At 30.6% G+C, this 12,477-nt stretch overlaps 1 protein-coding gene across 6 annotated transcripts in view; it reads right to left on the reverse strand.

The window, feature by feature from the left end:
* The window catches only part of LOC123697224, a 63,798-nt gene that overhangs the window by 22,625 nt on the left and 28,696 nt on the right, over positions 1 to 12,477 (reverse strand). For all 6 annotated transcript variants that reach the window (XM_045643664.1, XM_045643661.1, XM_045643662.1 and 3 more), the window contains one exon: positions 2,893 to 3,005. In XM_045643664.1, coding sequence (XP_045499620.1) covers positions 2,893 to 3,005 — 113 coding nt within the window. The remainder of the gene's footprint in view (positions 1 to 2,892; positions 3,006 to 12,477) is intronic.

The raw sequence follows: 12,477 nt of genomic DNA on the forward strand, positions 1-12,477 counted from the left end.
ATAATGGATGAAATATTTTAATGGCAATTTTAAGTTAGGTTTTGTATATGTAGTTATTAATAATAGTTTTAAAAATCTAATGCGATATTTAAAATTTTAAACTGTTACTCACTGATTCATTATTTAAGAAATCATTTATGTTAATAATTAAACTCACGAACAAATTACTTCTTTCAATAATCGTATCATTTAAAATTAAAATAGTTTACCAAACGGTTAACTAATAGTCACAATATACTCAAACAGATAAACTTTTTATTCATTATTAAATTTTGATAACTTAATGAATAGTATACTAAATTATAATTAAATATATAATCTCAAAACATTAAACAGCACGACACACCAAACCGATAAATGTTGGAACAATGAACACTTTCTCTAGAAATCTACGACCATTACGTAGAAGCCTACAAAAAGCTTGCGATTGGAGAAACTACATGATTCTGCATATGTTAAGTGAACTTTGGTGAACTGTATATTATATATTATTCATAACAATTTTGTGAGTAAAAGAAAGGTTAATGCTCAAAGCAATCCTAAATTTTCCAATTATAAAGGATATCCAGATTATAAGATCTGAGCCTAAAAAGAAGATATATTATAATATTGTTTCTTGTAAATTTAAGTTAATAAGAGAAATATTGTTACTTATTATATTTTACCTATTTGTAGAAATAAAAAAAGCTCTTGAAAGTTCTTTCATCTTTTTCAACGAAAGTTTTCCTTAATAAGTCATACAACAAATTTTATCACCTGTGTGTTTCACGAGGATAATACCAACAATAATTCAGTTCCAATAAACATAAACACATTAAGATACGTCACAATCACACCTTCATTCCTTTCCACAAAACGTTAACGAACTGCACATAACCTAGCTCAAAATTTGTTCCAAATCTTATTCTGATCGAAAATTCAAATATAAGAGAGAATATAACAAAAATGCGATATAATATAGATAAAGCAAACACTCCACTTCAAGAAATAAAAGCGTTATTAACCACTGCTGCAATAAAACTGAATGTTATAAAGACGTTGCGAAACGCAGGTGCGGATTGTCACCTATCATGGGGAAGCTAATTGCGCTCGCCTGACACAGTCCGTTGCACTGGGATAAGTACTTTTATATTGGATAATAACAGGTTTTTGTTGCTAAAGAGGATAAGAAAGTTAATAAAAATAATACACTATAAATTGCTAACTCTATAGGTACTACAGTGTAAAACTGTTAGAGATTAAATTATGTAATAATTACGATACATTGTCATCTTTTCATAGGATTAAGTAAGAATCTGTATAATACGGTCAGGTAGTAATAAATGATAACTAAGATTATAAAATATACGAAAAGCGTTAGCCGATAAAGCTATTTGGAAACAGGATACTAGAATATATAGATATAGACATTAGCAAAAGTAATATAAATCGACGCACATATTCCTAAAGTTCTTTAACCTGAAACTAAAAACCTACTGCTATTAGGCAAGCTGCAGTCGTCCTCTACAAGTAAAAAATTACGATCTCGACACAAAGATCGAAGACAAATCAAGAACAATTTGCACAGAAAGGCAAGGTGTTAAAATATGCAATAAGCTTTTAATAGCAACACCAAGATTCGGTTAGTCATAACCAGAGAATGGGGACTTTTGGCTAACAGTACCGGAGTTGTGACATGATGATTGATGAAAGGCAAATGAACTGAAAGCACAACGTCTGCGGGATATTATGCGAATAATATTGGCTGATTTAGTTATGTCGTAAGTACATAGTAAATTTTGTTACAAAATTATAAGCGAACCTTAAGAAAAGCTCAATATCTTAGGACGTCTAATAATAATTCGAAGAAATAATAATATATAAGATATTCGAAGAAGAAATAATAATAATGCTTTTTTAAAGGTTACTAGTTACTGCAATCACACCAAAGAATTTTTTCCTAAATCAAATTGAACAAGAGGAAAGAGTGTAATTCACAAGTATATGTAAAATGGAGATTTGGTTTGATTTTATTTTCGACGTTCAATTAAAATGTAATTAATGTGTAGAAATAGGAAGCCATTAAAATATGCAATGGTAACATTTCTTACATAATAAAATTACACAAACAAAATCTTTATCGCCAAAACGATTTAGACACTTTCTTTGAAACTTTTTCAACAAGGACCTTAAAACAAAAGCCGTAAGGTAAGACCATGAATTTGCTTCTACATAAGTATGAGACCTTAAAACAAAAGCTATAAGGTTACTCATTACCAACGCCATTGACCTCAGCCTACCGTGTCGCTACTCGCTACTGTATTAATGACAGCACGCACGGACGAGCACACATTGTTCATGAGTTATGATTATTGACCACGGTTTTCTTATGGTAACTGACGTTGCCAAGTTGAAGAATACAGTCCGTTTGGTTATCTACTGTTTGTCTACTGTTCTATTTATTTATCTATATGAAGAACATGGCCAAATGGCATACAATTAATTTTTTTAAATTAGTCAAACTTCAAAATTTAAATATGATCTTTTAAAAATGTGTCGTATTTCTACTCCTTTTGCAATATATTATGATATAATGCAAATTATCCTAATTGGAAAATTGTTTATTTCTACATAATTTCTACGTACAGCTTTTATCCCAATAGTAGATAGCCTAGTTTACCACGTTGAATGAAATTTGACAGAAACAAACTTAAAAGCAATAATATTCCCGGTCAAAGTATGCTTGTTCAAATCACAACGGTCAAACACTTTTCAGTACAGAAGAGTTGGATATGCCAAAATATAGGCAATACGGTCTATTAAAATTTTCAGTAATTAATGTGTCATTGCAGCTTGCTTACCGGCTTCATCTTAAACAGCTATTACTAAGGCAATATTTGGTATGTAACTCACGGGAAACTTAGCAGAGTGTGTGTGTATAGCTGGCAGGGAGGGTGCGGGCGCGCCGGGCAGCGCGGCCTCCGGCGCGGGCGGCATTCTGTATGGTGGCACTGATTCTATTGTACCTGTAATGTTAAGATTTATTATTATTTAACACTTAAATACATTTGTACACAGAGGAAAAATTACTTCTTACAGAAATAGAGTACAACTTCGTAACCTGTAATGTTAGGGGGTTTGGTCAGGTACGTGCTGATAAACTATACAGAACTGGAATCATTCAGGAAGTAGGTTTTGTGACCGTATTTGGTGAAATCCGTGTAGTGGGGAAAGGATACAAATATTTCACATTTGATTTTCTAGTCATTATTCAGACAGTATACAACAAGGATATTGCTACTCAAATAAAGTAATTCAAAATTCAAATGATTTTAAGTTTATTATAGACGTCATCATTAAGTGAGGATAAAATCTTATTCTGCTCGAAAACAAGCCATAAAACCTCAAACATGACAAAATAAAAGAAGAAATCGGTAACTCGATGAAGTATGGCTATTTTAAAAGAACTTCCGTACATCATAATTAAGTTTTTCCTCACATATATTAGACATTAGTTCCATCCAATAAAGTGGTTACTATATAAAGATGGCTGGCTTCCTAGGAAGACGCATGCTTTTGTAATCACCCCTTTTTATGACATATAATGGACATGCATGTGTCTCGTTTTAAATGGAGTATAAAGAACTTGTAGTCCGAGAGTGAATTTATATTTAAAGAAGATGTTATAATCACTTTTTATACGCAACTAACCGACTGTCGAAAATAGATGTTGTTCGATTCTCAGACCTACCCGATAAGCACACATAATTTCATGATAATCGGTCAAGCTGTTTCGGAGGAGTTTAACTTCAAACACACGAGAATTTTATATATGTATTAGCTGGTATAAGCTGTGAACCCGGCTTCGCCTGTGGTCGGTACAATTTCGAAGATTGATCTCAACAACTCGGAACCCTTCGTGGACTCATGCACAACACTGCTAAAGTTCATCTTATGATCAAATTTGAATTTGCCAATACATTAAAAGACAATCGCATCATTAATTCCTATATACTTAAAGAATATAACGGAAAATAATATCTTTAAGATCTGCTCTCATTTTATGCCATAGCGGAAGCCTACTTCCACTATTACAATTAATTTTATTATTCTAAATGTATGAGAAAGGAACTTACGACATACATACGCAAATTTGCAATTCATATACACTATAAATTATTATATATTATGTTACACATTTTCTTAAATTATTTCCGTTGGTCATCTAACAATTTTGAAATTATTTTTACACATTCAAAAGTTCAGGCTTTGTTTTTAAGTAGATCTTGAAAGAGATCTCTATAATCTATATAAACTATAATTGTAGTGAAAGCCCCTTTAATATTGAACCTATTCTTGAAAGATGGTACCTACCAATAGATTTGGGCAACAATTCTGGATTCATAAATAAGGTAATAACTTAATAAGGCTTGCATCATCAATACAAGCTTGTCCTAACAAATTGCCATAGAGAAGTAATAATACTAGGTAGGTGTTTATTACCTACAATGTCTAGTTTCTTTCCAGGCGTTACCCAATTTTAATCGCTGGAATTACGTTACATTAAACTTTCTAGTGACTTTGCAATTTTGAATTTCACATTACCGACGACGCGATGTTGATAGAATTATTAATTTTTTTAAAAGTAAGACATAAATACCTAAATATTTTTTTGTTGTTTCCACATTTTCCTGATTTATAATCTATACTATAATATGTATTATAAAGCTGAAGAGTTTGTTTGTTTCAACGCGCTTATCTCGGGAAGTACTGGTCCGATTTGAAAAATTCTTTCGGTGTTAGATATCCATATATCGAGGAAGGCTATAGGCTATAAATATGATATTATATTATATCATCACGCTAAGACCAACAGGAGCGGAGCAATGCGGGTGAAACCGCGGCGAACAGCTAGTAATATATATAAATTGTATACAAACTTTCAATTATGGATTTAAATGCAAAGATACTGTGTGCACAGTCAATTGGATAGCTAATAAAATAACACGTTTAAAAGAACCATAAATTACACTAATCTAATAATAAAGGAATAAAGGAAAGTACCTATATATTATAAGCTTTCCGTTATAAATACACATTACATAAAAATCTTAACTTGTTGCAGCTTATATAATTATAGTATTATTTATGACCCGCCAATAACGATATTATTATAATCATCTATCAGATCTATCATTCATCTCAAGTCACAATAGAAATACATCTTGATTTTGATCAATTAAGCTCATATTTTAACGTCATCTTTTATAATAACTGTGCCGTGTGATGTGAGTATTTAGAAAATCGATTATGATTTATGATCACGTAGGTAAGAATTCGCGATTTTTTTTATTAGCTAATCTCTTTTTTTTTTTTTGTAAGGTGTTTCTCAATGTTAGCCAGAAGGGCTTTAAAGTTTTACATTTTAACGCGGACGCGGGGGTGAACTGAAGGTTCACCCTGGTTAGCTAATCTCAATTATGTCCATTTCTATGTAATTTAAAAGACAGATGACCATAACATCACAGATACAAAAAAAAGACGTTTTGCATTATTTTTTCTGAAAAATAAAAAAAATAAATAGAAAGTTGTACGAACTTTTTTAACTTTTATTAAAAAAAATCCTAAATCAAATGGTTTCTTGAGGTTTTTTATTATGTCTTTTCAGTAAAAATATTTAGCCAACAACGTTTGTTAACCTTTTCATAGCATGCGTTTGTCATCCATCCATCTCACTTCAATGCAAAATACCATACTTACATCGGAACGAGTTACAGTAGTTACAAATTCTTGTTTTATAAAAATAGACCTTGTATTATGTTCGACATTATCTATAAACGACTGATTTACAAGTGAAAAACGTAAGAACATCATGTATCATGTAATTGTAAATAGGGGAAAGATACATACATGTAGGTATTTACGAAAAATACAAGTGTGATTTTAAATCATTACAACTGTTATATTTTTCGTTATAAGAAGGAATAACAACACTTCTGAGAGACAGAAGCGTTTAATAGCTTTTTTTTTAAATAATCTTGTTGCACGATAATTGAAGTAAAAAAGTTATTATTTAGACGAAGATGTATTGGAAAATATTGTCATTACTTATAATGTTTACTTTCTAAAAGCTTCTTAAATTGTTAGAGATATAATATGTCGCTGATAAGGTTGCCATCCAAGCGATTTATTAGACGACAAATAATTTTATAAAGAAGTATAACAACATAAATTATTTATTTAATAAATAAATTAAATAGATATATGAATGGTCTATTTGTTATAAAAAGATAAAACTTTCAACAAACCCAATTTAAATGTTTTAATACTAAAGGTATTTTTCACATGAATATAATATAAGAAATTTGCATCCTTTTATCTGCATCATTATTTTTAACATTTGTATTAATAGCAATTTCATAATTTCTATTCAGTTTTTAGCCCAGGTGTCAACCCTATTCTCGGTCTAGAATCTAGATTGATGATGAAGATTTATATTGTAAAGAATAAAGCTTTCACAGCTCATTAAAGTGTTGTTTCCTATGACAGTTCTGTTTTTATCAGTTTTGACTTGGCAAGACTCGTAAAATAAAATATTTAACGATTCTCTATTTTAAAGCATTATGAATATTTATATTTTGTGTGGAATTTTAAGGAATTTGATGTCTTCATTAGACAATTTGCGAAGATACTTTAGTGATCATTTTTTGTGGAAATATTAGACTTCTAGATTTTTATCGCTTTATCTTATAAATTTGGACGAGAATTTATTTTATATCAACTTGTTTTTTTTTTCGTTTTGTATGTATGTATTGGTTTTTGCTACCTTACATTTTATGTTGTTATTCCATAATGCCGAAACTCTGTTATTAGTTATTACATTATATTTTTTTTTGTAAATTTCTCTACAAAAAATGTGTCTAAGTATAGACTTAATTCCTTACGAACAAAACAGCTGATGACTACGGTGACACAGCACTTATTTTCAACAAAAAATGTACAGTAAGAATATCAAATAATACTTAGTCATTAATCATTATACTAGATTGCAATTATTACGGTCATTAGCTTTTTTCTTAGTATTTTCTTCGTGGTATTTTGGGTCAAGGGTATTTAAAGAAATTGAACAAAAAAGGCCAAGTAACATCAATATTGGAACACCTGTTTCGGAGATTGAGATAAGGTACAAATATGTTTTTTTTTTCAGTCATGTGAAATAAAGAGACGTTATTCGACCTAAATAACTAATAATTACTTTTTTTAATGAATAAAAAATTATGAAGTATGTTGATGTTTTTTTTTCTGATAGCTTAGCGTAAAGTTTCACATAAGCTTTGTCATAAAATTTTAAGTTTTAGAGCACATTTGTATGGAAATTCAAAATTTCCACCCGATCCAAGTCAAGGCGAACCACTAGTATTATTATAATAGGCTCAATATAATCGAAACAAAACAAAGAAGTCCTTAAGCCATGGAACTTCCGTTACATAACTTTATACGAATGTTAACCTTAACGGTATACACATAGGTTACGTTTTTGCGAAATCACAATAAAGAAAGGGCTCCATTGTTATATGATATGAGACTCTAACGTAAGCCAGTTAAAGTTCAAATTCCTACGTAGGCGTGACAGCAGATGTTTATACCATTTTTTCGTTCGAATACTAGGGTAATTGCGCTGGTTTGCCGTCCAGCTTCTGTTTTCGTCCATTTGACTGACCTGCTACAATCACGTGCGTAAAACTTGAATACAAACCTACCTTCCCGTGCAAGTTTGCACTTTTTACGGTCCATAATGTTTAAGCAACAGTACTATCAACATTAAAATTTGATTTGACAAGAAGAGAGTTCAAAAAATTAACGTAAATGTGGCCGCTTCGCATACGTGCCTTGCAGATGTCATCGCGCGAGAGAAAAATTTGCCGGCGAGAAAAGTTCATGGTAAGGTAAATCACTGTTTTAGCTAGTTTACGTAATGTTTTTGGTACGTATGTTTATTTATAAGCATAATAAACGCAATTATAAGTGTTTATCATACATTTTTATAATACTCTTCGAAATATTAAGTGGACGGATACTAGGTTACCAAATTCTCAAAATATTTGGTTTTCGTCCAAGTGGACGGAAACTCAAACAGCAACGTGAATATTTGTTAGGGTCATTTTACTTTATCGGACCTTTAAAATACTGAATAGTTTCTCCCGAAGTGATCTTTATTGCTATTAGTTTAGTTTTTTTGGTTTCCGTCCACTGCTATGTCAGTGCTGCCAAAATAAAAAAATATTTAAAGAAGTGGACGAAAACTAAATTTAGCTTTAAATGTTTTAGTTTTCGTCCATGAATGAGTATTGGAGTATCCAAAAATTAAATATAGCCATTCTTTTGCATTACTTTTCGTCTATTTTTACGTATTGAAAAGTTTTCTATTCAGTATCTTCCTTATAAATAATTGGTGAGGGCCAGAGTGTTGTAGGTATCTAATATTGTCATTCATTCAGACATGTATCATTCTCCTTATGTGAAGTAGAGTCAATTATTCGTAGCATAAATGGGGGTAGGTCAGACATAATACACTGTATTTTTCTTGATTATCATTCACTTGAGTATCATCTTTTATTCTAGGTCTGTTTTGCCAATGCAGTATTTTTTTATTATACTTACTCAACATATCCTCAGAAAGATCTTATTGTTTTTAGATGGCCTCGAAGGAGTCTAAGAAATCTAGAAAAAAAAGACGCTGCGTACACTGAAGATTCTGTAGCTAAAACTTATTATTATGGCTGTGTGTTTATAGTAACGTACTATCTTAAATACTTTGTTGTAATACTTTGTTTATCATTTGATAAACAAAGTATTAGAATGAAAATTTTTGTTGTTAGAATGAATATTTCTGTTTTTTGATGTTATTTCTTAGTCCTGTAATTATTACTTGTTTCATTTACATTGTAAGGAACGCATTCCTTTCTTTATTACGAATGATTATACAGTCATCACTAACGCCTATAAGGACTGCCAAGTGCTACATAGATCTCAGTGTTGACTAGTTATATTGATTATTATTAGTAAAACCACAAGTAAAACTAAACCTGGGTAGTGAGAAATTGTAATGTTAATTAAATAAACATATATATTTACCTGTAATTGATTTTAAACTTAATAGTTGACCTACCCTCCTTTTTCTACACGGTGGTCGAAAACTAGCTTACACTAGGACGAAAACCAGTTTTTTTGGACGAAAACTAGCATTTACCCTACTTTTGCAGAAAATAATTTAAATAAAAAGATACATCAAAATGATTTATTTTCCCTTAATATTATCTTAAAGAAGACTATATAAGGACTTAAAAAAAAAATTATATGTTTAAGGAAGGGTGCTCCAAAATATTTATTTCGTATCACAAAGTTGGCAACTCCTATAATTGGACGAAAACCAGCGCAATGACCCTACCTGTAGCCGACATCTGTCTGTTTACTTCATTTTTCAAATAGTTCGTCTGTATATTTACTTGGTAGAAACTTATAACGGATTTAAAATAGGCTTTTTAGCAATAGTCTCAGTCAGAACATCTTCAATTTCGTAGTTTTAAATATTGGTAATTTCACGTCTTATATTATGTGTAAGATGATTCTGGTCTTTTTCTTGCCAAAGCTACGCTGCTACTCAACAGATAAAGTTTTCTTACCGACATTTAACAATGAACTCTTCAAAAAAAGTAACATATTGTGATGATGAATTTAAAAAACTATTATTATGTCCCTAGCGTGATTGGTATTAAGCTAATCACCCATCAGGTGACGCAGCTACTCCATTGCCTCCTCTTTTAAGTCTATCATATCTAGGTAGGTACCTACTAGTTACTAGTAGGTACAAGTAGTATTAAAATTTAAAATATTATTCCATCTCGTCACTTTACAAGCGCTAGGAGCGTCAGTGCTCTCAATCTCGTATCGAATTTCCGACACACTATACCGTGCACCTGTCCACTTACATTTACTGTAGAATATCTAGTGTTTACTTATAGCTCATATCGGAGAAAGTTAAGAATATTAAAGACTGCAGACAAAGATTTGAGGTTTAGATTTTAGATTTAACTTTTTAACGTATTAGACGATGCAGTTAATAAAATATTTAAAGAAAGTTTGTGTAATACGCAAATACGTATAAACTAGGTATTCCAATAACTGTAGTATGGAATGTTTAAAACATAAGTTTATTACTTACTAGTTTAACGCCCGCGGCTTCACCCGCTTTGTCTAAAACCTAATAACTTATATAATAAAACCGTCCTCTTGAATTCCTCTATCTATTTAAAAAAACCGCATCAAAATACGTTGCGAAGTTTTAAAGATTTAGGCATACAAAGGGACATAGGGACAGAAAAAGCGACTTTGTTTTATACTATGTAGTGATACCATGAATCCGTAACCTGAAAATGTGTACCTAATATGTTTGTTTCACATCAAAATTGTAACAATTGTACATAACAAAATTGTACATATAGTATAAGAAAAAAAAAATCTTAACATTTGTCAAATTAAAGAGGATCACGCCGATCACGATTGCATATTTGAAACATTAAGCATGCCCTGATAAACATTACTTATCAGCATTTAGATAAAGTTTAATTGAAGTAAAATAAAGTATTACTGCATTAGCATACAAACACCGTACATCTACCGTAGCAGGTACCGCAATATTTTTGTGGCACACCGAGATAAACACACAGACTAACAAAACATACAAATAATGAATGTTTTTCATGATCATTTGATACGTTATTTCGTCAATGTATTTGTGAAATATCAACTTGTTAGACGTCTAGAAGTAGTATAAAAAGTTAACGATTGACTTGGTCAAAGAATAGTTAATAGTACAGACTTGGCTCAAAAAAATTGTGCATTCTTTAGATTATGATTAAATCAGTATGGGGATAAAATGATACACACAAACGTATTATCATAGGAGTCTCTATTCACAGCTAACTATTAATAAATATTATCTACTAATAAACTTGCAATTAAGATCAAAACAACTAATAAAAATATTAGAAACAGCTTGCCTACAAATTTTCACCCAGTCACTTTGGTTTAAATTTACGACTACCTACTCAGCTATAAAATAAAAAAAATATTTAAATCATTTTATAGAGCCATAAATGTGTATTATATCATAAATAAACAATTGTGCTTTTAAACTGGCTCAACATTTCACTAAGCGGCTTAGCATTTAGGTATTTTTATTTATTAATAAAGCTATTTAAACTAATGTTAAGCTTTTATACAAGAACGTTTTTAAATTTTACACAAATTAATAAGTTATGAGTTTTGAATCTTGAATAATTTTTTTTTGAGACAAACTTATATTTCAAATTAGAGATGTAGCATTGGATTAGTTGTAAAAGTTAGTATACAATTTATAAAATTGTTTAATTGTTATTTAAAACGGAAATTTTATATCTTGACAAGTTTAAAGAATAAAATAGAAACGTGTGTTACATATTGATCATTAAAAAGTTGGGAATATTTTTTTTTTTTCACTTCAGAAAACTCAAACGTAACTAAATCTACTGACGTGTGCCCGCATAGTTTGTAAATAACCTAAAACCAGAATCGAATTTGTTAAAAGCAAAGTGACAAATATTCGTATGTTTTTTAATAGACCAATTAGCATAATCTTGGCATAATCTTTGCATAGAAAGATGACATTGAATAATGAATGTTTTCGCGAAAATCACCCTTCGAACGTGAAAGTTATAAAAATCTTGATTTATCGCACTGAGTTGAATTGCTTCATTGCAATTACAAAATGTTGTCTTTCTGGATAGCAGTGGTTCATAAACCAAATTTATTGTAGAGATACTAGCTGCTCCGCGCGGTTTCACCCCCGTGGCTCCACTCCTGTTGGTCGTAGCGTGATGATGTATAGCCTATAGCCTTCCTCGATAAATGAGCTATCTAACACCGAAATAATTTTTCAAATCGGACCAGTAGTTCCCGAGATTAGCGCGTTCAAACAAACTCTTCGCCTTTCTAATATTAATAATAGATTACATGATGGCTGAATTTTCCAGCTTTCATGTGTGTGTAAAAATATAAAGGAGACCCGAGTAGGGTGGAGTAGGTATGTAAGTTCTAATATATTTTGGAGAGAAAAATATGTTATTTACGAACATTTACTTGTAAATAATATGTTATACTTCGATTTCTAATAGTTACAAATACCTATATGTTATATTATGTACTTACGTGTCTAAATCCATACCAATACAGAGACAATTCTACGAATATCACAGAGTAATTTAATATACCTATAGGTATATGAATATCTTGTTAATATTAAACAAGATAGTTATGTATCTCCGTTTGTTTATTATCAAGTGTCACACAAGAGCGGTTCGAAGAAATTCACAATTTAAATACATACACAAATGTGTTTACACTATTTATATTATTGAATACATTCCTATGCAATTCTTTCTTGGAATTTTCTGAGTTGAA

This window comes from Colias croceus, chromosome 14 (assembly GCF_905220415.1).
Source record: "Colias croceus chromosome 14, ilColCroc2.1".
NCBI classification, from domain to species: domain Eukaryota; kingdom Metazoa; phylum Arthropoda; class Insecta; order Lepidoptera; family Pieridae; genus Colias; species Colias croceus.